Source organism: Phalacrocorax aristotelis, chromosome 7 (assembly GCF_949628215.1).
Source record: "Phalacrocorax aristotelis chromosome 7, bGulAri2.1, whole genome shotgun sequence".
Lineage (NCBI taxonomy): Eukaryota > Metazoa > Chordata > Aves > Suliformes > Phalacrocoracidae > Phalacrocorax > Phalacrocorax aristotelis.
In genome coordinates, this window is record NC_134282.1 from 7,598,252 (window position 1) to 7,625,177 (window position 26,926).

The window sequence follows — 26,926 nt, forward strand, 5'->3', positions numbered from 1 at the left end:
TTGTCTGTTGCCTCACTCATCCTACATTATCTGCGTTCCCCAAAGTTTTTAGGGGTACATCCCATCATGCCAATGCCTTCTCCTTCCAGCACACATCCCTGTATCTCCTTCGCTCCAACACCAGACTTGGCAGCTCTATCGATGTGGCGCAGGCATTAATTAGTATTTGTGGGTCTTTCAGGAAACAGGCAATTTCTCACTCCTTCTTTCCACAGACCCTACAGGCCCACAGAGGCCAAATAGTTAAAGGTCAAAGCTTGGTAAAAAATTATGAACCACCATTGTTTAAAAATTCATATTCTGATATTCAAAATTGTAATTTTTTTTTTTAATAGGGAAAGATTTGGCCATACAGCTGCTGTCGTACTTGGATCAGGTGCAATTACTCTCATACATGTAAAGTTCCCATAAAGTTCCACAGACAAATAACATTGACTTGGCTGCCTGCCAAGTTTCAGGAAGTTTTTTTACTATTAGAACAGGTAACATTTACCAAAGGTGTATGCTGGGATCACTAACACAGCAGCCACCTATTAATCAGCAAAGGGCAGGTGTTCTTTTCTAAGAACCTTTATGCCAGCACTGTGGATTAAGCCAAATATTATCAGTTTTAATCTAATTATTTCACAGAGGGTCTTGCTAGTTCCATACACCTGCCACTTTCCCTTCTGAAAGATAGAATTTCATTAAAGTCAGGAGCTTCCTCCTGTGCCTATGCACCTTCTCTTTCAAAAAGGAGATGTAGTATCAAGGAGCAAGTCAGGCACCAATACTGCCAACCCGCATAGTTTTGCCATGACACTTAGGATATTTACTACTTTTACAGCTTAATCTCTTAAAACCCTGTGATTGCAGAAAATCGCAGATTTCATTTTAAAAAGTCAGTTCTGAGCCTGGTGTTAAAAAGGCTCAGACTCTAGGAGGTAAAGGACAATAATCCCAAATGTAATTATATTTAAACATTTCCAGCCTCACAATTTGAGAAGAAATGACTCGCAGCTTATAATATTTAAGGGACCTCAACCTGGTAACTACAGCCATTTTTACACAAAGATATAGCAAGCCATGTGTTTGATTTCTGAGGCGGATTGTGCCCTTGCCAGTATTAAGATGTATACGTATGAATAGCATCAAGTAAAATACCAGGATATTGGACTCGGTGATAGACTCAGTCCTTTCCTAGTCCTCAGCTATGCTACCAGGCTTTTAATTATTGTAGGTATTAAACTTATAATAAGCCTGAACAAAGTCTATGTTCAGGCTGCACCTGCCCAAGAGATGGCAATGTCTCACTGTCGGACACAGCCCGTCCAAGGCAAAGTGCTTTTCATTAGCAACGGCTTTTTCCTACACTTATTATTCCATAATAAACACTGCAATCATTACCTATTTTAATACTGTGAAATCCAGTCAGCCTGAAACTACCCAAGTTAATAAGTATCTTATGAGACAAAGGGCTTATAGATCTCCACAACAGCAAATTTTATTCAGCAGAGAATCTTGTCCTGCTCCTCTGTGCACAACGCCAACACGCAGTGACGTAGATGCCTTTGCAGGTTATTTTATATGAGGAGGTGTTGCAACACCCCTTGGAAATAAGGAAATGGAAATATCTACTTTCCTCTTACCCAAATTCTTCTTTGCTCTGGCAAATATATGTTTTGTAACAAAGCAAGGTTACAGAACTTAAAGTCACAGTGTTTTAGAGAGTCGCATGCTGCAACCTTGAAATCCTGACAGGAAGCAAAAAATCCAGGAACAAAATTGTCTGTGTGTGCTGGACTCAAAAATTGTTGGGAGTTTATAGTATTTACAAAATTAAAAAGCAGCGGGGAGGGAGAAAATTGTTTTTTTCTGACACACAAACTAGATGCAAGGGACTCTGGATCAACACCAAAGTCAGAGGAAAGATTCCCACTGATTTCTTTGGAACAGATGCCTAGTACACATGCAAGGGTGAAAATTAACTATCCCAGAAACACAACTCCCCATTTAACAACAGGCGAGAGGCAGTGTGAGAACATCGTGGTTTGGGGCTCATTTCACACCTCAGCACGCTCAGAGACGACCTGCAGAGGCAGTGAGATGCACATCGGGTTTGCATCTGCCAAAAAGCGTAACCACCCGTGGTCTCCTGTGCGGTGGCTGCAGTTGCCAGCGTGGGGCTGGAAGAGCATCTTCTGGCTCTGCCACAGCAATGTTACAGGACTTTCATTAGCAGGAGTATCTCATGCCCTGCAGGGTTACACTCACACCCACCAAAGCACCATCCATCTTCCTCCCACACACATTTATTCTAATTTCCCCTGAAGATCCCCTGAGAGGAGCCACCGTGCAAACCTCTCCACCTCTTCTGCACCTCACCCAGCAGCAGCAGAGGCAGCAAAAAAGTATCTCCAAATGAATAATACAGGGGCATGTGTAATAGTAATAAATTGTAATTATAAATAAATTACAAAATAAATTGTATTTTTTAGATCTTCTGATCAGGGCAGGAGTAGAGTAACTTTCTTTCTGTCTCTCATGGCAGGCCCTGAAAATGGAGAAAAAGCAAAACATGCTTCAGTGGGAAGGATTTCTACGGCAGTAGCTGCTGTTTCCAATGAGGCAACAGGGCCAGGTCTGGGCTCCAAATGTAGCGACAAGCTTTGCCATATGCCAGACCTCGTGGTGAAATGTAGCATATTTTTACAAGCAGAGCTGAAAGACAAAGAAGAGGGTTTCCACGTTGGCAGGTGCAGCTGTGAAGAAACAGGGATGACAGGGCAGAAGGCGGGATGGAGAAGGGTAGCACAAGAGGTTTCGGAAAATGTGGAGAACTGCTGCTTCAGCCAGAGGCTCATCACAAGAGGGCACTCCAAGTGTTCCCAACAGCCCTGCACAGGATGATCTTACAGCCCACACCATCCAAAGATGAAGCACAAACATCCCGGTCCTAAGCCTTAATCATCCCCAGAGACCCTGGGCATCATGCTCTGCATCCTGAGCATCCTGCTCCACCCAGGACAAGCAAAACAGGAGACAACAACCAACCTCCCAGAATAACTTACCAACAGCTTCTAGAGAAAAAATGAATTTTTGAACACCGAGCAAATGTGATTAATAGATAAAACATGAAAAATCAGGTATCTGTGAGACCTACACTTTTCAAACTTGTTTCCACTGAGAGCGGTAATAAAGGCAAAATCTGTATGGTCAAAGTATACAGGGGAAAACAAACAAAAAACAAACTCTTGCTAAGAATAGAGAATCACTCATTTTAAGAAAATAACCCATGGCAAACTGGTATCAGAATGAGCAGGATTAATCAGAAAGCTGGCTGTACTCATACAGCATTGCAAAAGGGCATGAGGAGATGAAACAGGTAGGGGATGGAATTGCGTGTTTTTAAAATGAAGGTGAAGGCTTTCTCCAGCAACTGGCTGCAGCCCAGAGGAGCTGCAAAACTGGCCGGCACTGCGGTTCAATGGGCAATTCTATCCAGACCACCACAAAACACAGCCACCTTCTCTAGAGGGAAATTTTAAACTCCCAAAGCAACTTCATTTTTCTCTAAAACACTTAAGAAGCAGTTCTAGGACCAAAGCATACACTCACTACCACAGACGTAGGTCGATGCCTGCCCACTGGTAGAAGTCAGGTAATAGTGCAAGTCACCCAGCAGACGTGGGAAGAGGAATGGCTTGTATCTTGGACGTATGAGCATCCCTGGTTGAAACTTACAGCAGCTTCGCCTATCAGAAATTAAGATCCCATAGATGAGCCACTCTGCTAAGACAAAAGAAAGAATTCCGCAATAACTAGACCTCCTTGTGAATATTCATCCAAAACCAACACTGATTTGATTCGCATTTACTCCTCCTGTTGTTGTCTTTTTGATTATTCAAATGAACAAGCTTTGTAGCGAGTAGGTATGTCCATGAAACAATAAATTTCCCAGCAACAATTAGACAGAGGTACTTTTAATCCATAAGCACAAATCACACCTGATATCTGAGTGAGGATGTGAGTAGGGACATGCTCAGGTCTTCTATAGGTCAATAACAAGAATACAATTATAACAAGAGATCACACACTTGCTTTTACAGACCATTAAGCTGGCTGTAGCAATTTAGTATCGTCAAAAGGACGCATCAAGAGTAGAGAATGATGAGAAGACCTGACTCATTGAGAATTATAGAGCCTGCCCAGCCCTTGTACTCAAAGTTGATTAATCCTTTACCTTCTAATTACTTGTTGTACCTGATCTCAGAATGCCACCCAGCCCCTCCTCTAGCTGGGGTACAGGCAGAGTTACCCCAACTGGAATTTACCCAGAATATCAGTTAATACTGATATTTATGAGGACAAGTGATAGGCTGCTAATAAACAATCACAAATTCGCTGTATGCTACGTACAAGCAGTTCCCCGTGCAACATAGTAATTTCTCACACCAGACCATGGATCTTACCTTGCACAAAATCCCAAAAGAAATTGCACCACGAGGCAGGATCAGACCCAATTACTGAGGGTCTACCCGCCAGCATCTACACAGCCTTTCCTGCCTTCCAGCCACCTTTCCACTAACGCTAATCCCCAAAATAGATGCTATAGACTAATGGGGTGTTCAGCTAAAGCAAGTAGAGAGATAATCACCCAGAAATGGTTGTCATACACCCCCCACAGATGTGATTGCTTTATCCAGTCTGCCCTTTAATTAGATAAAAGGTTGTTCTCTAATTTGTTGGGTTGACTTCAAATGCAGTTTTGTCAAGAGATTGGTCTGTGACTTTCAACAGGATCACAAGAGTAACATCAAATTAGGACAATAATCAAAGGTTTAGCCAGAGCATCACCTCTGCCCAGCATCCCAGCCGAGGGATGTTTTACAAGAATATTCTGCAAACTCAGACAAACCAAGTCTTATGCTTACTCTGGAAGTTTCCTTTCCATTAATCAAGACAGCCTGACTAGCTGGACAAGACCTGAAAAAATATATCCAGATATCTCACTATTGCAAAAAGAAACTAGTTTGGGCCTGTTGTTTTGTCAGGTTTGCAGGAATATCCTTAGGTCTGTTCCGGTAGGTCTTTAGCGGACCCTGCAGTTATTTTGCTCCTGCACCTAAAGTTAAAATATACTTACCAAAATAAGACTACATGAAAAAAAAGTGAAATTTCAGACCTTGCCTGCAAGACAGGAGAAGATCTACCATCTGCAGAAGACAGGTGCAGACTACATAGTGGAGTTAATAAAAGCATCGTCATGGCACTTTGACATGACTTGGTAAATATTTGACATTCAAAGCTTGCAAATACCCATGGCACACATTGACAGTGACACAAACACAGACAGCTAACCAATGAAGGTCTTTATTTTTAGAACATTCATCCCTTTCTGCCCTCAAAGAGTCACCTTAATCCCAAATGAGCAGCCTCACAGCCTGGTGGTTTACCTTCCAGGATGGATGAAGCCTGCACATGTGAGTCAACCAGCAGAAGACAAGGGGCAGAGGCACTGCAGAAACCTCTGTGCCCGCTGGCAGGAGCCAGCCCGCAGGCAGCAGCAATGCAGCAGTCACGTGCAGCGATGGGCTCAGGCTGCAGAACGGTGCTCCCTGGCAAGAAAGCAACCGCTACAGAAGTCACCTAAGCTCCTACTCAAATATGACATCCATGTGTTGAATCCAAGTCGTGTTGGCAAAGGCAAGCTGCGGGAGCTAGCAGAAGGAAACGGGATGGAAATGCACCTGGACAGCAAAGCCTGCCCCAGTGTGCAATCCAGCTACCCGCTGACCCGAGCTGGAAAGAAAACTTGCCTGTTAGCAAGTATTTCTGCAGCAGGGTGTGACAGAGCCTGAAGACTCATTAAATATTCAAAGACTATAGTTTTGACTTTATAAAGGTTATGTTAGCCTTTACAGCAGGTAAGTTATTTTATTCCTGTCTCAAGGGGGTAATCTGGATGTTCCCTGCAGGAGCAAAAGCCAACGCTCAAATCCCCAGTAATAATTAACACAAATCCCCAGTGGTAAAACAAGGAAGGGAGCAGATTTTCCAGAGCACCAACCCCTGGGGAGACAAGGAAACAAACTGCCTTATTTCTACATACTTTATACAAGTAACAGCTTTGGTATGACTTTTACCATGACAAGCACAAGACTCTCAAAGAAGCCTGAGGTTCAAGCAAGTTTGGAGCGAGGGGCTGGCAAACCCCAGGGAAGGAGGCATCTAGGTCTAGCTTATCAGTGTTACAGAATCACATAATCACAGAATCATATAGGTTGGAAAAGACCTTTGAGATCATTGAGTCCAACCATAAACCTAACACTGCCAGTTCACCACTAAACCATATCCCTAAGCACCATCTAAGGTACTCATTTTTATTGTATAGGCCTGTTTTTAAAGCACTGGGAGGGTTTTTGGTTCCTTTGCTCAGGGCCTCCATGCCCTAGGGCCATCCTGCAGCAGGGGCTGTGCTGGTAAATGCAAGGGATGAGGGCTGGGGGGATGCATGTCTCAGCCCAGCCAAGCAAACCCACCCACTTCCCAACACAGCTCTGCAGCCATCGCACTGACACGGCTCCTGCAAAAAGGGGCAAGCACGTGGGAGAGGGAGCACCCAAACCCGGCGCATCGGCACCTGCCTCCTGGCTCACCGCACGCTGCTTGCAAGGGGTTTAGATGGTTTTTTAAATGTATTTATTCGACCACATGAAGTCTCTCCCTTTCAAACCCTGGTTGCTCCAGCTGGTCTGGTAGAAAAGGTAACTTTTTGTTTCCTTGTTTTGCTCTCTTTCTTCTTATTATTATTTGTTATTTTTTATTGTTATTATTCCTGTTTCACTGCTTTGCTTTTAATTTCTTCCAAGGTGCAAGCCAGCAGGCTTCTCTTGGGTAAGTCTCAGTGAGTGGAGGAGACCACCAGGAGCAGGCAGCTCAGGAACAAACAGTGGGTGAGGGGAAAGAGCCTTCCCTCTTTCAGCAGCAACGCACAATAAATCAAACCACAGCCTCCTTTAGATTAAATCCTGTCCTACTTCTCATGCAAAAGTTATTAATCCTGAATTCCATCAGGAGGCAGTTCTGACCATCCTCCTTGGTGTGGTTCCTCCCTCTGGAAACACCAGCCCTTGACACACCAGCAGGGCTTGGCAGGGCCCCTGCAGCTCTGTCTGGTCTTAAGGCAAACAACACTTGACTATCAGCAAATCTGTAATTCATTGCAAGGCAAATCCTTCTCCATTTGATAACATAGTGTGTGTCAAAACACAAGCTTGAAGCTTTCATATGCACACTGAACCTTCATCTTATATAAATTGGCAAATAGACCTAATGCAACCATCAGCGGGACTGAGTGAAGCAAGACAGTAACAAATCATCAGGGTGATGATGAGACTATGGAAAAGTTACTTGTAAACTCCTCCTTGAAAAATACCCTAACAACAGCTAAAGCTGTGTGTGGAGCAAGTGTTCTGACAACCAAGAATGATTTTGCAAGTATTTTTACAGGACTGGTGTAAATTATACCCAGCCGCTGCTACACCACTGGCAAAAACTTGCCATTTCAAGCACCTTCCACTCGGGCACCAGGTATTTTACCAAGCTAAACCGCACACACAGACACAACGCAGGCTCCTGTAGTACTCCAGGACCAATGGGAGTTCTGCTTCGAGCTAGAAAGGGGCACAACCATTTAAAAGTTTAAAACAAGGCTTCTGCATAAGTATTTTTTTAAGATTGAAGACTAAGCAAACATCAGTTCTGCAGTCAACAGCCATAAAAATAGCAGCAGAAGAAAGAGGCACTGTTCTTGCTGTATGAGCTGGGAAAGAAAGCATCACATCCTGACTGCCCCTCTGCCGCCTGTGCAGCTTTGTTTGTGTAAGTGTCTTTTAAAGATATTAATTGAGGAAAGAGAATTTTAAAAGCATCATTAAAATCTGTTCAAATATTAGAAGAACAAATTTAATAACAGCAGTTACATCTGGCCCTTGAAGCAGTTTGCGTGCCTTTATGGCCTTCTGTGGTTCACAAGACATCAGGCAGTGCCAGAACAGCGATACTGTGGCCCCGCTGTGCCAGAGGTGACCCCAGCTCCCACAGCCACACACTCAAGACAAGCCACCCTTCTCTGCAGGGACATCCCCACTGACCCAGCGACTTCAGGCAGAGACAGACTGAGAGGTGCGGCCACGACCAGCTCTGCAGGCAGAGCTGTAGTGACAGTCACCTCTGGCAGGGTGAAGCGATGAGCTGAACTGCACAGCGGCAGAGAACATGCAAAATTCAGCTCACCTACAAAGGCACATCTGTAAGAGGCAGCTTGTTGCGTAGAAAAGTAGGCAATTTACCAACGCAAGTTCTTTTTCTCACAGTTCCCACCTAGTTGTAAAAAGCAGCTGTACTCGTAAACGTGAGAACAATGCCATGGCTGGCTCCAGCCTCTGGGTTCGCTGCAGTACCTGCTGCCTTTGGGGTGTCTGTGTGTGGCTTCTGCTGGGGTGTGAGCACAGCCACGAGCCAAACACCTCAGTGCCTACAGCCAAACAGGCTGCAGTCATACCCTCAGAGCACTGCTTCTTGAGCCCCATCCCCACGCTGCCCCGGCCGTTTGCTCTCACCTCCGTGGCACAGACAGCCACTAGCAAAACAAGCTTATTTTTCAGGTGGTTACTCCCTCAGCCCAGCTCATCCCCCTGCCATGGGAGAAGATGTGCCCCCAGAGGGGAAGGCAGGAAGAGGGGCAGGGCTCCAGGGGGCTCAGTGCCACAGCTGAGGATGAGCAGACCACACTATGGGCTTCCCAGCTCTTTGGGATGGTCCCTCGTAATGGCACTCCTGCAGCTTCAGCCAACCTCTGGCTGCGGGAGCTGCCCTGGCACCAGCAACAGCCCTGGTCCCACCTGCACCTCAACCACATTTATAACATCCTCATTTTCAAACCCAGGAGGCTGAAGTTAAGGATTTTTGCCCTCAAAGGCAACAGGAGTTTCTCTCTAGCTCCTGCTGCACATATAAATCACGGCATGTCCCAATGCCCAGGTGTACCTGGCTTAGGCAGTTTTTACAGGAAGGCTTTGTACAGCAGCTGCTTCGACGCTCCTTCAACAGCTCAGGGCTGAGCAGGACAAACAGCTGCTCCCAGCGCTGCAGAAATTTGGATCTAGCCTGGCAGCACATCCGAAGAGTGTGCACGAGACCACACAGCAGTGCCTGGAGTCCCCATGCCCAGGTGAAAAGTGCAGATGTTTCACGGAGCCTGTCACGCTGCGCTCAGAGCCAGCACACTCTGAGAGATTCATTTGATGCGTCCATTTAAATGGGATGCTGGCTCATGCCCATGTACCCGGCAAGGATTTTGCTCATTCTGCATAGGCTGTTTCTTTTGCTACAGTACCAGTGCGAGGGTTTGGGTGCAGACACTGCGCTGGCAAAACTCATTTTGGAGAGGTCACCAAGAGCGATCCAGGGATCCTTCATCTCAAGCAGCGCTACCCCACTGGACCCAAAGCTGAAGCCACAGCCAGCAGCAAAACCCATAATCTTAAACGAAGGAATGCAAAACAAAACCCACCTTCTCTTAATGCCACTCGTTTATCACTTAATTAGTGTCACATAGTAACACTTTTGAAGGCTGAGGAATAGCATCAGCCTGTCAAGATCAGGTCTTTGCAATTCCTGTGTTTAGTGAATGAGACTCTACCTGGTATCCCTCTGCCCCAGGGGAAAACAGTGAACAAAGCATTTCTGTTACTTTTATTTCTTGCTCATACCGCAAAGTTAAGTTCTTAAGTAGCTCTTTGGTAGCGAGCAGGACATTAAATCATGCTTTTTTATACCGGGGGCAGAATAAACTAAGGAAACCTAAGCCTAATGGTTAGCAGCGTCATGTAGTATTTCACAGGATTTCAAATAAAGTCTTGTAAGTACTTGTCCATCTATCTCTCTTTATTCTGGAAACACCTCACCTGATACATTATCACCTTTTCCCTCTTCACACGCCGGTAACACTGGTTTCTCACAACGCCCTTGCAACGCTCAGGTCTTTCCCACTCAGCCCCTTGGAGCTGGGGAGCTCCCGGGCACCTGCCAGCACCCCCGGGCACCCTTTCACACACCGGGTCATCCCCAGCTATGCTCTAAACGATATTACAAGCTTATATATGACAAGGTATGCGTACAATATAAAGCACTATCGGTAACTAAGAGGCGGCTTGGGGGCAGATGCCCACCGGAGGGCCCCTGCTCCCGGCTGCGGGGCGACGGGCGGCAGCACGCAGGTGCACGGAGCAGATGCCGCCTATAGAGGCGGCACCGCAGGGAAACATTAACCGCCGCGGCTCCGCGTCGCGGGGGTGACAGCCCGCTACATCCCGCGGGTTTCCCCGAGCCCGGCCCCGCTTCCCCCCCCCTCCCCGCCCACGCCGGCCCCACGCACGCCGCAAGCCCGAGCGCAGCGCGGCGGCCGGAGGCGCGCAGCTCCCGCCGCGGCGGGGCGGGGTGGGGCGGGGCGGCGCGGAGAGGTGCGGAGCGGCGCGGAGGAGCGGCAGGGACCGGCCCCCGGCGCGGCCGCGGCCGGCGGGGCGCGGAACGGAGCGGGGCGGTAGGTATTTAAGCGCGGCGGCGCGGGCAGCGGCGATGCGCGGTATCCCGCGGAGCGGTGCGCGGTATCCCGCGGAGCCGAGGTGAGGGCGGCCGAGTACCGGGGAGTGCGGAACCCCGGCTTTGCCGTGCCGGGGGGAGGCGGCCCGGTGTCCCCCCGCACGGCCCGGTGGCGGCCGTCGGCCCCTGCCCTGCTTCGCTCGCCCAAGGGCATCGCGGCAGAGCCGCCGTCCCAAGGCTTCCCCAAATCAAGGGGCCGGTGGCCCCGGGCGGGCGGAGCTGCCTGCCCTGCGCCCGTCCGCAGCGCGGGAAGGAGCCCTGGAGCAAAGGCCTTGGAGCAAGAGCGGCGGCTGTGAAGCCTCCAGGGTTTGCTCTGCGTGTCCTGCTGAAGGTAGCTCTTGGCTGGTGGCATTACAGAAGGACCTACAGCCTTCAGCAAGGTCTCTCTGGACTTGTTGCTGTAGACCTGCAGTCAGAGATTTCCAGGTGGGGTGTTGCTGGTGCAGCTGTCAGGAGGATGGTTTGCCTTAGCGGGGGTTCACTGAAAACAAGTCAAAAGGTTAAAATAAGTGGGGAGTGGTGGAGGAGGGAAGGTGAAGGTGCTACTTGTACCGTCGTGTTGGCAATACTCGTTGTCTGTAGATTTCTGCTCTTTGGTTTTCCTACAGTTGGTGGTTGCTTCCAGTAATCCTTCAGTGTGAAATAGGAGCAAGAGTACCTCCCTGTTGTATAAGCAGATTTGGGATAGTATAGAGGAGAATCCCCATAGTAAATGCTGCTACTTCATCTAATCAGCAAGCCTGTTACTTTTTGGAGTGTGTATTTTAAAATGCTTTAGGAATTTGGATGCTTTTTTATATCTTGCTCGTGAATATCATGAGCATGGCACAAATAACTATGTCTTGAGAGCAATCCTGCAAGTCCTTGGAGTGACTTTCTAGGTGGTGTGGTTTTGGCAGAGAAACGCAGGGAAGCTCTGCACAGAGCGTGTATGTCGTTCATCCAGCAGCAATGGGAGATGTGGTGAACGGGCGCCTGGAGAGCAGCCCAGGGCCACAGGAATACTGGTGCCGTCCCCACTGTGCCCAGAAAGCGTCCAGGCCACGTGATGTAGTGAATGGCACCAAGGCTCAGGTGTCTGCTGGCTGATAGTTAAAAACATCTATTGCTCTGCGGTATGTTCTGCTGATCCCTTTTTTACTGAGCTTTTAATTTGTGCAGTAGCTGTATGTACTTCAAGCCTGGCCACGCTCCTGGTGTAGAGCTGGGTGAGTATTCCCCAAACCAGCGCCCCAGGAAGAGAGGAGCCCACGCAGCTGGGCTGAGACACGATGCTCAGCTGCATCCTCGCAGAGGGGAACCCGCCGTGCCCCACTTAATGGGTGTTTGCTTCTCTGCACCCGCAGCTCGCACTGCTTCGTGTGCACATCTATAGGCATGTGCAAAGCCCTTGAAGAAAAGATGTCAGCAGGTCACTCTGGAAACCTCCTCCTTTCTCTTCACCTGTGCCGCCTGCTCTAGTTAAACACAGTATAACCCAGACCCTGCTGCTTTTCAGGGGAAACTGGCATGGTGGTGTGTTGTAACTTCGAAGAGCCTTGCCTTGCCCTGCTGCCTGACAGGAGTATTTCTTGTGTCCTCCCCTCCAAAAATTAAGGCTGGCTTTGTTCTCCCCCGCATTTGAAGGGTATTCTACTATATCAATAGTTTCCTGTGTTCAATACTGGTTGCTCAGAGGGGTGAAGTGGGTTGCAAAGGAAGTTGTTCTTTATTGCATCTGTGGGATTAAATCTGTTCATGTGAAGAAATGTGAATCTCCCTTTTTACTACTTATCAGTTGCAAGTATTTCCCTGCTCTGGGTGTGCCTGCTCAAGCAGGGGGGCTGGACAAGGTGATCTCCAGAGGTTCCTTCCAACCCCTGCCATTCTGTGATCTCACTTCGTTTTTCTTTTCCCCCTTTAGACCTGTAACTGGCATGGTGCAACACTGCTTCCTTTCATAAGATCTCAAAGATGCACTTGCACAAGAGTTTGGTACCTGTTTTCCACTAATACCTGTCATGACTATGACAGTATTCACCTTCTCCTATTACATATAACCCAGGAGCAGCTGTTATTTTCAGCTGCCTCAGAAATGACTCAGAGCAAAACAAAGAAGTCTGAGTAAAAAGAGGAGTACATTTAAAAGTAAATCTTCTTATAGAGCCCAAAGATCTTGGCTATTTTGTTTATAGAGTGATGTGTTTATGCAACCTTCTGAACCTCTAAAGTCTTTTAAGTCCCCTTGAAGGATCTAGCCAATGTCCTAAATCTGAGAAGTCTTGCAGGAACTGAGGCTTGTTGCTGAAAGCAAAGCCAAAACCCCTCAAAGATACCTCCTGGAACAGTTCTTTAAGAACTCTCAATTTTTAAATATTGGCAATTTAAGCCTGGTGCCGGTTTCCAGTCACAAATTTGAGGTCTTGCTTGGGAATCAGCTCTGTTCAAAACCATGTTCATAAACTATGCCTACACTGAAACCACAGGGAAAGCTTGCCCTGAGACTTCAACCTGCCAATTTACCTGTCTTCTCTGGCAGAGCTTATAACCAAAGGTGAGTTCTGCTCCAATGTACAAGTCCTGTCCCAGGGGGAGGACTTGGAGCCCAGAACATGCTCAGCCCAGAGAAAGCTGGAAAGGAAGAGGTTTGCACATAAATTGTAAGAAGAAACTAGTTATGTAAGAAAATGACTGAGGAAACTTCGGAGGAGGGAGGAACAGAAAATACTTTGAAAAATTAATTTGACCTTGGAAGAAAATGGGACAGAGCTGCTCTGAGAATGTTTTTGTTATAGAGAAGCTGCATCATCTTCTTTCTCCATGCCTGAGCAGAGAAAGGAGAGTGCCAATAAATCAGCCAGGCTTCAAAGTTAGGGGGAGTTGTGGGGGAGGGAGGTTAATTTTTTTTTTTCTAGGAGCCAGCCTACAGTTTTCAGGGAGTAATTAAGGCATGAAATCAGTCTAAACACTAACTGCTTTCAGCTGCTGTGCTGTAACTTGACTGGTTGGGAGCCTCTTTCCAAAGGAGATCCCTGTGGGTGCTGGAGATCATCCTCTACTTTTCTTGAAGGTCAACAGTTATGTATCACATCTAGAATTACTTTCCGCATTGTTGGAGGCCGTCATACACTTGATCTGTGCACTGAGCTTGACTGAAGGAATAAAGAGTATTTCAGAAATCATCTGGGTGTACTGCAGTCGAGGTGGAGAGATAGTCTGACAAGAATCCATTTGCTCCAGTTACAGATGCAGCAATAGTGCCAAGCCAGTGCTTGGGACCCCAGTATTATTGAGGGCTGTTGAAGGAGCGTGCACGTGACATGTACATGAGGACTAGGCTTGTGTTCAGAGCTGGAGATGAGGAAGTTTGGGTCAGATTTTATGCAGGTGTGGCATTGCCACTCCTGTAGTGCCACTTGATGAGTGTTCGCTGCCTTGTCTGAAGCTACTGAAAGTAAAAGGAAGTCTTTTCATCAACAGCTAGACTCCTAGGTCTTGAGTGCATTATGTAACTCTTTTTTGTTTCTTTGTTTTCATTTAAAAGAGGCAAAATAGCACCTATGTGCTACCACTAAAGTCATCAGGAAGGAGGCTTAGTGTTGACAGATTAGGGAGCTGCTGGAGTTCATTCTTCTGAGCAAGGTAAAGCAGAAACATGGCTGAAAATGCCATTGCCTTTTCTGCCTTACCATTTCAACTCCTGAGGTATTTTTCCACTCTTAGAAGATTTTTTTTTTTTCCAAAAAACGCCATAGGCACAGTTGAACCATGTTCACCCACACACAATGTCTGAGTCATGTACAGCAACAAAATTCTACCAGCTCTGAACTTCCTTCTGGTGTTGCATGGATGGTGGCAGGAACACGTACGTAAGAAGAGCACAATTCCTGCAGCACAGTAGCTGGCAGTAACGTATGGCCAAGTGTGCAATGAGCTGCTGATTCAGGAAGATAAATGCTGAGGAAGAGAAATCAGAGATGGCCTCACTGCTGCTGTGCATTTTTACTCCAGAATTAGAGGTGGGGTGTTACTTAAATCTATATGTAAAGACATTTTTAATGGTGCACACTTGTCCATAGTGGGAGCTATGCCAGGATTATTGCTGCTGTTCTCATTCACATTCTTTGTCTGGCATTACCTCCCTGTGAAAACAAGCTTTAGGGTACATTTAAACATCCCTGTGTGAGTACTATGGTAACCTGAGGGTTCAGCTTGTCAGTAGGTAATAGGCACCTTTCTGGGCTGAGCTGATACTATATGGCCATGGTGTGTATGGGGAATCTGAGAAGCACAGATGTAAGAGGAATAAACTGACACTGTGTCCCTGGGAAATGCCTTCAGATTCTCTGCATAATTTTAACTGCTGCCGCATCTAAATTTCTTCCTGGTTTTTCTTCCCAATTACTGGTCCATAGGACCTGTATTTCATTCCTTATGCACTATGCTTGGTGCTCACTGAATAAAACATATTAAAGCAAATGTGTGATGGACTGGAAACGTGAATCCTGTTGTTGTTCTGTTTGCACTTACAGAAATGTCGGTCTACGTAAAATCAATGGGTTCATCCCAGAGTTATGTTAGCATTAAGAGGGACAAGGTTGGTGCCTTGGATAAGTTCAGATATTGTCTGAGTAACAGCAGTGCAAGCCTATCTAACACAATAAAATAACAAATAAGTAAGAACAGTTACAGATAAATAACTTGCACAAAGGATAGATATTTCAATACCCAAGAGGGATGACTACCTGTTCTTCTAATAGCTGAAATTATTTATCTATCAGACAACTTTAAAGTAATTATTGCACTTTGCCTTGTCACACCTGCCATTTGGAGCTTGAGTGTTGTAGGTGTCCTGTATACGAAACCAAATACAAGCTTCAGGGGCTCGTGGTAGGATTTTACTTAAGGTTCAGCATAAGCAAGGTCCCTTGGAATTCTGCGAGACTGACCAACTCTTGCTTCTGTGCTATCACCTCGCTTATTTAGCAAATGGCCACTTTTTAGCCAATTAAGTATTTGCATTTTGAGGATTGATTGATTGCTTTTCCCTCCTACCTTGTTTATAATACTTGTCCCTACTTTACACTCAAAGCATCAGAGACCACCTGTTTAATCATTATGGGGCTATCTCCAGCTCCAGGATTTGTTTTTCCCTAGTCTAGATAAACTTATCTAGATCTGAATATATAGAATCATAGAGTCGTTAGGGTTTGAAACACTTTCTCTCTATATGTGTAAGTCAACCAAACTCTCCAGCTAAGGGTGTAAGGTGTTTTTCAAGCATTCTTTAGAAACCAGTCTATCCCAGTTCCCCTGCAAGAATATTTTTTTTTTCACAGGAATTTCCCAGCAGGTGCATTTTGCCATGTGCTGTGCAGACACCAGTCAGAGCTGCAGACTGCTAATGTGAACAAAGCCCCCAGAACTCCATTGCTCAGAGCAGAAATAATATAGTAAAGTACCCAACACTCACATCTTCAGATTACAACTCTAAACACTAGCTCTAACACTGGGAACTGAGGTTATTAATGCTTTTTTTTTTTTACATTAGGCATGCTCTTAAATGAAACCTGGGAATTTTATGATGATGATTTATCTTTCCAGCTGCCCTAATCAGAGACATGTGTCAACAAGCAAGAAAATCAGGTTGCCACTTAACACAATGAAAGCTGCTTTACAGGTTTCTTTTCTTGCTTGGAGGTGAAATTGCTGAAAACAATTTGAATATTGCTTAATGGCTTTAGAAGCTGAATTCTATTCATTTTATTCATAGCTGGTTGTAACAGTCCCATGGCCTCTAAACAGGAAGGCATTTCCACAACGCAGCTGAATACTTAAATTCAAATTTGCAGACAAATGAGTGCTATGTTAAAATTGCATAACAGCAAATTATCTCCTGTTCTGGAATATTGGGAACTGATGAGCTAATAACACAGGACCCTTTCAACTCAGAACACCAGCTGATTGCAGCATTAATGTAATAAAAACCAGTAAAGCTTAAAAATTCAGTGGAAGCCTCTCTAGGACAAGTCCTGTTTAACATAGAAAATCTCTAGCCTTGAGAGTTTCTGTTTGTCTAGTGATCAGCCATTCCCTTTGATTATTGCTAGGAGGTAATTGGCCTGGGTTGGTAAGGCTGCCTGAGACCTCTGGAGGTGTGGAGCTTTGGGCTGTTGCTTATGCTTAAAACTGGCCTTGAATTAATGCAAATGGGGTATCTTCAGAAAAGGTATCTATGTCACAGTAACACAGTGAATCCTTCTATCTCATTGACGGAGCAGCTGGTTTAAGATGGCTTTTTTTTCCCTTCCCTCCTGTGTTTTCCTTTTATAAATTATGCATCTAGAATTGCATTATCCCAAAATGCCTCTCGTGCTTGCTGCATTTCCAAGACAGTCCTAACGGAGAAAGTCTCTGGGTCGATGAAATGCAGTGGAAGTGTGTTAGCGGTGAGGACAGAGACTGTAATTTGACTGTCTTTTACTTATCTCAACCTCTATCATTCATTTGGAGACTGTGCAGTCTCTACATTAAGATGGCTTGCGTTCTTGCTGGTAGCCCAGGGAGCCCCGTTACAGGTGTGTCTGAGTGCCTGGGGATGGGGTTATCCCCCTGTGCCATGAACAGCAAGAACTGAAGAAACACAGGGTGGCTGCTAGGACTTGGTGACCAAGCTGAACGGAAACACAGTCCCCAGGCTGCAGAAAATGTAACAAGGTCTTGGGTATCAATCAAAAGGTCCAATCCTTATTTTAATTACTTCATACTTTATTGATGTATCCCTCCAAGACTCCGATGTCTAGTAAGTGATAGTGGTGAGTCTGCAGCCTGGTCTATTATCAGTAAAATCAGCCTGGGGAATTTTTGTCCTGTCTTTGGCTTTTCCTTATACCAGCTCTGTATTGAGATACACAAGTGCATGTGCTGCTGTGGGCAGAAAGCTCCATCAGCCTGAGATCTGAGATCTCTCCCGTCAAAACCACTGCAGCACCCTTCTCATAACCTCATAGCCTCAAACACCCACAGCAAGTGCTCCAGCCTTGCAGTTTCTCCTTGCCATCGTCAGGCTTAACAGATATTTACCCAAGAAAGGTATGAGCTCAACTAGCACAGGTATAACCACAATGTAAATACCATAATCCTAGATAGTATGAGAGGGCCTTTATCATTTTCCTTTCAATTGTATAGGAAAGTGCTTAACCTCTTCATTGAAAAATGCTGCTCTTTTGCAGAAGGTATAAATAGAGACACGTTTGGCTCCCAGTGAGTCACAGTTTGCCAGCTGTGCCATTTTTATTACAGGCTTTGCAATATTTACAAGGCTTTAAGGCCTCTCTTGAGTTCTGCCTTAAAATTATTTGTCTGAAAGGAATCATCTTCCATTCATACCAGGAGAGAAACCAGTGGTGGCCTTCCTCCCCGGCCTGTACCCTTGCACGTAAAACGGTTCACAGCAAAGGCAGTCACTGGTAGACTTAAAATGGAAGTGATCTGCCCCCCGAAAGCACTGTAGGCGGCCTCTTGGTCTAGGAGATGTAGTCTAGGAGATATGGGGAAGATGGAAGCAAAGGAAACGGACTGTTTTGGGACAAGTAGGGGAAAAAAGATACACTGGGGAAGGTACTGATAACTGGAGGACACAGAAGAAGAGGGGTTGGTGGAAAATAAAGTCTGGGTGGGTGATGGGGGAAGTACAGAAATTTTTCTGCATAAAAATCTGCTAACACAAACAAGTCTCCCTCCCTTTTTTAATGCACAGTGTTTACAGCTTCACTGTGCTTGCTGCCAGCAAAGAGGTCGCATTCATGGGGGTGTTGAGAGTTGAGGAGCAACTGGGGAACAGATGCGAGGAGGTCTGGACAGGAAGCCAAGGGATGGGAGGAGAAACACCAGGAGAGGAGCCAGCACATGGATAAAGGAGGGGGAGCAAAGACAGTCAGCTCCCTTATCAACACTGATGGACAGGCGATTGGAGTGCCAATTCAATCAGTCTGCCACACTCAGGGTGAGCCTATGGTTGTTGCCTTCCCAAAGAAGAAGGGGCAAAAATCTACCTTACAGTTTCACCACATGGCGAGGTGTAAGCTAGGCTGGCAGGATGCTCCATTTGCATCTTAACACAGGAATGTTGAACCTTAACAAATGGCAGTACCGGTGGCCTAAAGGAAGAAAGATGGAGAAATACGATCCGTCAAGGTGTGTGCACTTAACAGTGCATCCACCGGACGAAATTTTACACATCAGTAACCAAAGTAAAGCCGTTACAAAACAAACCAGGGATCCTTTTTATCGGTAATTTGTCTTCCGTTCAGTAAATACCCACATACCACCAGAATATACTATTCAGCCTCCAGAGGCAGTAAACCACTCAATTTTGTAATATATTTGTCCCATACCAGTGGCCCATCACTATTTTAATCATGGGCTGCAAATTTTCGAGTGCTACCATAGTATTTGTTGCCTTGAGGAACAAAAAATTTCTGGTGCCCCAAACTCACTACAAACACAAGGCTGGAGGAATGTGACATGTCCAAGCAGCCCCATTCCTGGCATTTGAGGCAACAGAAGTGTCGAACAAAATGGTACCTTGGAAGGTTTTCCAACAGGACTAAAATCTGCTGTTTTCCCTTTTAGTGTGAGCTGACCTGGTCAGCATGTGAGTCCTCAAACTCAACCCCCAAAATAAAGAAGTCCCTCTATGAAGCCTTATACAGTTGCTTATCATTCTGTATCTGTATTTCCTCTAAGTAGACATTTTTAGTCTGAATTTAAAGATCCTTTAAAATACTGAAAAGTAATTTTAAGAAAAAACAGTGGAAGGCAAAACCCATTTCCTAGTTAATACTTGCTGAGCCATTCTCCTTTCTGTGTGGAGATGGGAACAATGAATGCGTAAAGGCATTACCTGAGAGGGAAATCTTTCCTAGACTTGTAACTTCCATTAAATACTCTTTTAATCTGTAATGTATCTTATTTCGTTGGAATGAGCTGAAAAAACTTCTTATGCTATTTGAGATTACTTTTTTCGCTCCCTTTCATACCTTGTCTTTTCGTTATTCCCAACAATTGCAGAATAATAAAAATTATTATCAGAAGCAAGCAGGGGAGATTTTACAGAGCAGTTCTTTTAATCTCACCTTTATTCCAGAGCATACGAGTCTGCCTTCCACATTTATGGAAGCTGGCCTAAAGCCTTCCCTTTTAAATGCGTATCTCCCTGACTTTGACGTGAAACCGGTGCCTTTGTAAGCTAATGCATTTTTAATTCTTACTGCAGAATGAATAGCAAAACGCACTCATAATCAGAATGTAGGAATTGAGAGTGCCCAACTGATACAGCTACAATAACTACAGGCAGCAGTTGCTAGCGCTGAAGATGTTTTCCTCTGCTCCAGGGCAGCAGAGGGTGATGACAGCACCGATGCATTATTTCTGTTTGAATTTTATTTTATGTAACAATTACATGCAGTATCAAACTGGAAATGATGGTCACACCGCTTTTTAGTTCCAGGTCTTTCTTTCTACTGCAACTGTAATCCAGGCTTCTCTATCGTTACAGGTCATCATCTCAAAATCACGGAAAGCTGAAGATGGATTTTAAGCGTGTGAAGGACTCTATCTATTGGCTGTACTACCAGTACCTACTCATCACCTGCAGCTACGTGCTGGAGCCCTGGGAGCGGTCCATGTTCCACACCATCACCGTGACTGTTTTCGCTATGGTGGTGTACACGGCTTACGTGTTTGTCCCTATTCATGTCCGCCTGGCTTTTGAATTCTTCTCCCAGATATTTGGAGGCCAGCCTGAAAGCACCGTTTCCATCGTGAACTGAACTTGCCTGAGTAGCGATTAGCAGCTCTTGCAACTTGTGAAATGCAATGTCTTCTTCAATTCTGTGTATTTATTCTGAAGCAGTTTTGCAGTAATGAAAATACCATTTTCTCTTACAAAACATGGCTTGCTTAATTACCATAGCTGAAAATGCACTGAGTACTGGCTGTTAAATGAAACATAGGCCAGCTTTTGCTGCATGATAATGACACCCATCACCTGGAACGCCACATTTACCTAATATTCAACTGGCTCCCACCTTCAGCGCTCTATTTTAATGACACTGGCATGTATGGAACCACAAAGACTGTTTACAATGGCTGTGAGGAGGAGTACTACGCTCATTATACACAAAGAAGTTCTGCCAACAGAGTGCAGTGGCAAAATATCCCAATCTTCTTTGACCCCGGTTAGAGAATATAAGGAGATGAGTATAATACAGCACGATTGAGTGCTAATATCTGGCTGGTTATTGACTTCTGGTTTTTAATGGATGGGAGAGGAGATTAGAAGAGAAAGTAATAGGAGTATGAACTTGAATCCAACTTTTTGCATCTAAGTTGCTGCATCTGAGTTTAGATGGTCTAAGATAGTAAAAAAACCATACTATAGGTAATCTTGTAGTTTACTGAAAATGACAGGAAGAAAGAGACCTGGCTCTGTTTCAGTGCACTCCTGCCTTCTTTGATAAAAACTGAGACATCTCTTCTTTCTGCTCCCATTCACCAAGGCAAGCAAAGTGCATGTTTGCACAGACAAAGGTGATCCAGAAAACAGAGCAGAAGTAATATTTTAATAACTGCAGGGAAGTCTGAGAGCTTAAAAATATCTCCTTTATAAAGAAGAAATTAGATTTATTGTAGTTGCATGTAGGGAGTTTCTTAACCAATAGGTTTGTTTGGTTTTCACTCTACACCTAAATCAAATGTCAATGCCAAATTGTAAGTTATAGTGCATGTATCTAGCAGCTGATGCTACTGTTATTAGAAGTGAGAGGTGCAAAATGTAAAGAGCTTTCAAATTATGTTTGCACAGTTTTAGGATTTTAAAAACTCTCTTCTTTACCAAGCTGCAGTGGGGTCCTGCATGCTTGAAAGAACCCTGTTTGGGAACTAAGACATGTTTTGAAGGTTGAACAGATCTGGACATGTGTATGCAGTTTTATCAGAGAAAAATAAAACTTTATTCTTCAGAAACAAAATTTAAGTGAATGACTCAGCTCTTCCTGTATTTGTTCATAAATACCCTGGATGTGTGCAGGCCAGGCTGGCACCATGGCAGATGGACTATTTGGTTGCAAATGTTTCGGGGCAAGGTTTCAGAGCCCCTTAAATGTATCCATGTGTGGACTGCCATGTTCATCCTCATTAGTGCTCCAGCCCAAGACCTATTCTCTCTGGTGGAGTTTTAAAAAAAAAAAACAAACAAACAACAACAACAAAAAAAACACAAACCCCAAAAACTTCATTGAAGATCCTGCTCCGCAGACCTATTCACAAAGTCCTGAAGGCAACTCTTGAAGATGTGCAGGTCTCTTGCTAGTAAGTAGCCACGTTCATCATATCACAGTGTCGCTAATTGTGTTCAGGTTCTGTCTCACACCGGAGCCACTTGTTCATATTGCCAATACAAGCAGGTCATGGATGTGCCGAAATTCTCTTGCAGACAGCCACTGATACACTTCAAATTAAGGTTACAAATACCTGTGTGTGCTGGTGGTACAACAATTGAGTGGTTTAGGCTCAAATGGGAGCCAAAGGCTTAGCTGTCCTCTCAGTTTAATCACAGTTGTTAACCTGCAAATATGAGGGACCAAGCTGTAATCACGCTTACAGTAATAAACAGAACATTGGAGGAGACAAAAAATGTCAAGTACCTGTGAAAATTTCTAGGAAAGCTGTTTATAAAATAGAATAAAAGTAACAACCCAAATGTTGGAGGTGAAAAGATGAAAATATTTACTTAGTAAGTTGGTGCTTGAACCAAAAATACTTCCCAATATTACATCCTCAAAAGATTCTACTTTTTATCTACATAATGTGATGATATAAATGCCATGGCATCTCCTCATCAATCCTGTTTCCAGTAACATCTCGTTTTTTAATTTCTCAAAAAGGTTATTTGTTCCCAATGGCATCAAACACAACTGACCTGCTTTTAGGAGTACAAGGAAAAACACTTTCTTATAGGTATGCAAAGGCACACACCCCAATGTAATGTTGCTATCTAAACATTTAACTTAAAGCAAACAGAACAAGCAAATGTCTTTGTTGAGGAAGAGGGAATTTCCACTGACCTCTCATGGTGGGATACCTGTAAAGCACTTCTCTTCCTTATTATTCCTGTTATCTTTGTTTAGCTTCACAGGAGGTGCTCGGAAGATGGAGGAAAAAAGTTTCTCTTTGGGAGGGTTCCTGCAGCCTTACTTAAGTGAAACACTTTTTGTGTGTGTGTTCTTCAGCTTCTTTACTAAATTTTGGGTCTGGGCAAGAGGTATTCACCAGGAAAGAAAGACACAGCTGAAAATAACCCTTCTCAGCTAAAAAGCCTTTTGAGATTTTTCCAACCCTTTTCACTTCTCGTTTCTGCTAGAAAAGCTGAAGTAACTCTAGCTACTTAATATTCAAGATTAGTGGGTTCCAGAAGGAGATTTCAAAGCATTTTTGGCACAGGGTAGTGAACAGAAACATTTGTTCCCTGACTGAAAGAGGGAGGAGGTAGGACACCACTTTTGACAGCTTGAGACCACACCACAGCTTAGGAAACTCTGCTCCAGTTTTGAAATCCTTTTCCCTGTAGATGAAGCCATTCATACACACTGGAAAGAGGTTTTAATCAGACCATATCTGCACGTTAACATGGAAGCACCATTTGCAGTATAGCAACAAGCCACAGGAGGAGGGTCGCGTTTCGGAGAGCTGCCGCTAACTCCAGCAGACGGCTTGGTACAAACAGCATATGGGCAACAACTCCATTGTGAAAAGAATAGTGTCGGGCTCTTTATCAAACACCTTGGCAGGGCAGTCTTTTCTCCTGCTTCATTATTACTCCATGTTAATTGTAGTTAATTGCTCCATTATTACCCTATGGTAATTGTAGTTCAGGCTGAGCACAGCAGCTAGAAGTTTTTACACCAAAAAAAGCAAATGAAAGGACTATGTTAAGAGTAAACAGAACCAATAATCCAACAGTGGCAAATGAAACAAAAGCGAGAAGGGAGATGAACCAGATCCAGTTGCATTCACCCTGAAAGTACGCATGCATCTTTAAATTAAGCGCTGAGAAATTTTGGGCTCAGCTGGCCAGCACCATACCTCCCTTATTTAAAATTCATTTTCTTAAATTTCATTTAATCAAAGCTAGCATTTACCCTGCCGTAAAGGTTTCCTGGCCAATTTCATGGATCGCCTCCTAGATCCATGACTGAGGGCACATGTCCAGACCAGGAACCTCCAGAAGCTTCTTCCTGAAGCCCCTCCAGGCAGCCTTTACCTAAGACTATTAGAAAAAGCTTTCCAGGGACCCTTTCCTTAGTGGAAACATAGGGATCAGCATCACCATCAGTGTCTGTGCCATCTAGCAGGCTTATTTCTAAGTTATTTTGGTGCCCTCCTTTTATTGCATTAGTTAAAATGCAGAGCTTGAAATAGGGTAGCAGCAGTTTATAGCTCGGAGGGTCGTCAGTGGTATACAGACGTCTCTGATGATCGTCTGCTAGCTAAACACAGCTTAAACACGCAGTGACTAAATGTAGTGCTAACTCATTTGAAATGTGATATTCCCAGTCCTTTTCATACCCCCAGCTTGCTTTACAGTGGCTCTTGCCTTACTGCTTGTTCACAGAAGAAAGAGAAAGCTCTATTTCCATCCTTTCTCTTGATCTTTCTAGAAAAGACTGGCAAAATATTCCAAGGCGGTTGGTGAGGAAGCACTGTCACTGCCTATCCTACACATCTTCAGGGCATCTGGGTACAAACCAGTCACTTGTCAGGCCATCATCACAGGCCATCATCTGGGTGTCCAATTTCATCTACATGAAATTCCCTGAAAAATGAGACCCTGGGTTCATGAAGTTTTGAAATCTTAAGGATGTTTAAGTATACTTTTTTCTGAAGTTTTATTATTGCTGTTATTTGGCTATAATTTAAGATTCTTGCTTTGCATGCAAATTCAGTGAAAAAAGTTACTTTTTTCACTTACAATGATTCATACAGTTATGGTTAAAGGTAAAAAGTCCCTGAAGTTTTTATCAAGTGAAAGATGTCACTAACATATTTTAAAAAATAATTTTTATAAAGCTCCTATTTTAGATAAACCCTCCAAAACAGCAAACAGATACCATCAATCAGTAGCATGCAAAAACTGTAATGCGTGATAAATCTGCCTCCACAGAGATACCTCTTTGAAACTTGCCTACGAATGAAAACGGTATGTAAAGGGAAGTCACTCTAATCTCCGTGGTAGGAAGTTTCTGCTGCACTACTGCAAAGGGCAGATGTCGTCCTGGTCTTCTTGCACACGCAGAATTAGCCCTGCCCAGCATGCACACAGTGCATACCATGGAGGACTGTGAATACAGTACATTGTGTCTGTCTCCCTTCACCTCTTACCAAGACAACGCTCCATTTCTAGAGTTTAATTTCCCTAATTACTTGGAAGCTAGGAAAAAACCCAAACCAACCATTTAAGCCATCGTAAAGTAAGTACAGCAGGGTGTAGTAACATTCAGCAGAACCATACTAACTGCAAATCGCACTTGTGCAGCACCAGAATGCGATTGCTGAAATTGGGCAGATTCTCGCAGATAGATTACTGCACCCTGGGGCAGAGACGTGGACAAGTGGCGGTGTGCCAAGCGAGCATTTGAAAATTAAAGTAGAAAAGGCTGATTTTCAAATTAAGTATTACTGAACGTGTAATAACTTTCTCATAATCAAAGAAAACTATCAACATCCAACATTGTGTCAAAAGCAGTGCTGCCCTCTCACAGTGAGCAAGTCGGCCCCTACCCAAGTAATTTTAATTATTTACTCCTAAAATACCAAACCGCAGCTATATCGGCGAGTTACTGATATCCTACCACAAACTGCTTTTTGCATGGAGCCCATTTCTCTCTGTTTGGTAACTCCAGAGATCTTCCTAGGCAAGATAAGATAACAACTAATTTATCTGGACTCCCTGTGTGCATCTAGATATTGACAGCAGCAGAATCTAGTGATAAACCATGACAAAGATAGCCACTCCTCTCCTTTCTGGAGTATTGGTTGCCTTCCTTGGGACAAAAGAGGGCAATGGGCTCATAGGACAGCAGGAGACATCAGCTTCTTGTTTCTCCCTGCTCCACAGCCCTGCCAGCAGCAATTGCCAGTCCCCCACGGAGCTGTGGCTGCACCTGACTCACCCTCTTTGCAAGGTGACTTTTGCTGCTGTTGCCCCAGACAGGATTAAGGGTTGGCTGAGCAGTGAGCGACCCTTGCTTCACACCCCTCCTGCTTTTAAGAAGTTTCTGCAGCAGACATTGATCCCCAGAGGAGGAAAAGAGGGCCCTATCTATTTCCCGAGACCAGCGTCCAGCACGCTGCATGTAAAAGGATGCACCGCTTTGTCCTACTGTCCCAGTGAGATTCCCACATCCCTTCCTACTAAACTTCCAAAACCAGGTGGGCTCCTCATTATTTCCAGAATAAATTATTTCCCTTTCAGACAAAGGGGATACAAAATCACAATCAAAAAATAAATCTATCTCTTTTGCCAGCTAAATTACTTGGTGTTTCTTAGCTTGCACTAAGATCTCCAGCTGCCTGGATAATTTTCCAGCACAAGCCCTGAAATGCCTCATTCAGATCATATCAGCACTTTCATCCAAATCAAACCTGATCAGAAACTGAAAAACTGGGGAGTCAGTAGAAAAGCTAGGGTAGGCTGCTTCCAAAGTACAGATCATGAGCTCCTACAGCCATAGTAAACTTCACCAAACATGCAGCCCTGCGGCCAACTTGTTACAGTCAAGGGAATCAAGGGAGTTGAAACTACCAAAATGTTCTGGTAAAATAAACTATCTTAAATCTCAGGAAACTGGAAATTCAGTGTAATATCAGTGTTCATCGGCTGACAAAGGAGGTCAGATGCCTGTAACATTCCCAAGGTCCTCCAAAGGATGGATCTGAGTGCACAGTGATGGCACAGAGCTCGTCCCACGACTCCAGTGAGGGAGCTCCAGTAGTGAGAGCAGCAATGAAACAGGATCCTCTTCATTCTCTTTCCTTACAAACAGGAAATAAAACTCAACCTGGACTAAGCAAAGACATGTTCGTTCAAAGTATGATGAATTTTGTCCTTAATAAATTTATTCCTTAGGATAAGCCACATTTTGCCTGAATTTGAGGAGCCCAGGTTGTGAAAAGATCTCCAGGCAACTTCTATGGAAACTCCCTAGCTGTAAGGCTATGATTCACAACTGGAGGTAAGAAT

General features: G+C 44.6%; 2 protein-coding genes across 2 annotated transcripts in view; one reads left to right on the top strand and one right to left on the bottom strand.

The window, feature by feature from the left end:
• The window catches only part of LOC142059664 (uncharacterized), a 47,520-nt gene that overhangs the window by 5,568 nt on the left and 15,026 nt on the right, over positions 1–26,926 (bottom strand). The window lies entirely within an intron of this gene.
• SPTSSB (serine palmitoyltransferase small subunit B) lies at positions 10,501–21,652 on the top strand. Its single transcript, XM_075098562.1, has 2 exons — positions 10,501–10,585; positions 20,183–21,652. Exon 2 carries the CDS (start codon positions 20,214–20,216, stop codon positions 20,454–20,456), a length of 243 nt encoding a protein of 80 aa, XP_074954663.1. The 5' UTR covers positions 10,501–10,585; positions 20,183–20,213; the 3' UTR covers positions 20,457–21,652.

Coding starts and splice junctions, on each gene's coding strand:
- SPTSSB (XM_075098562.1), top strand. CDS start 20,214: ATGGATTTTAAGCGTGTGAAGGACTCTATCTATTGGCTGTACTACCAG.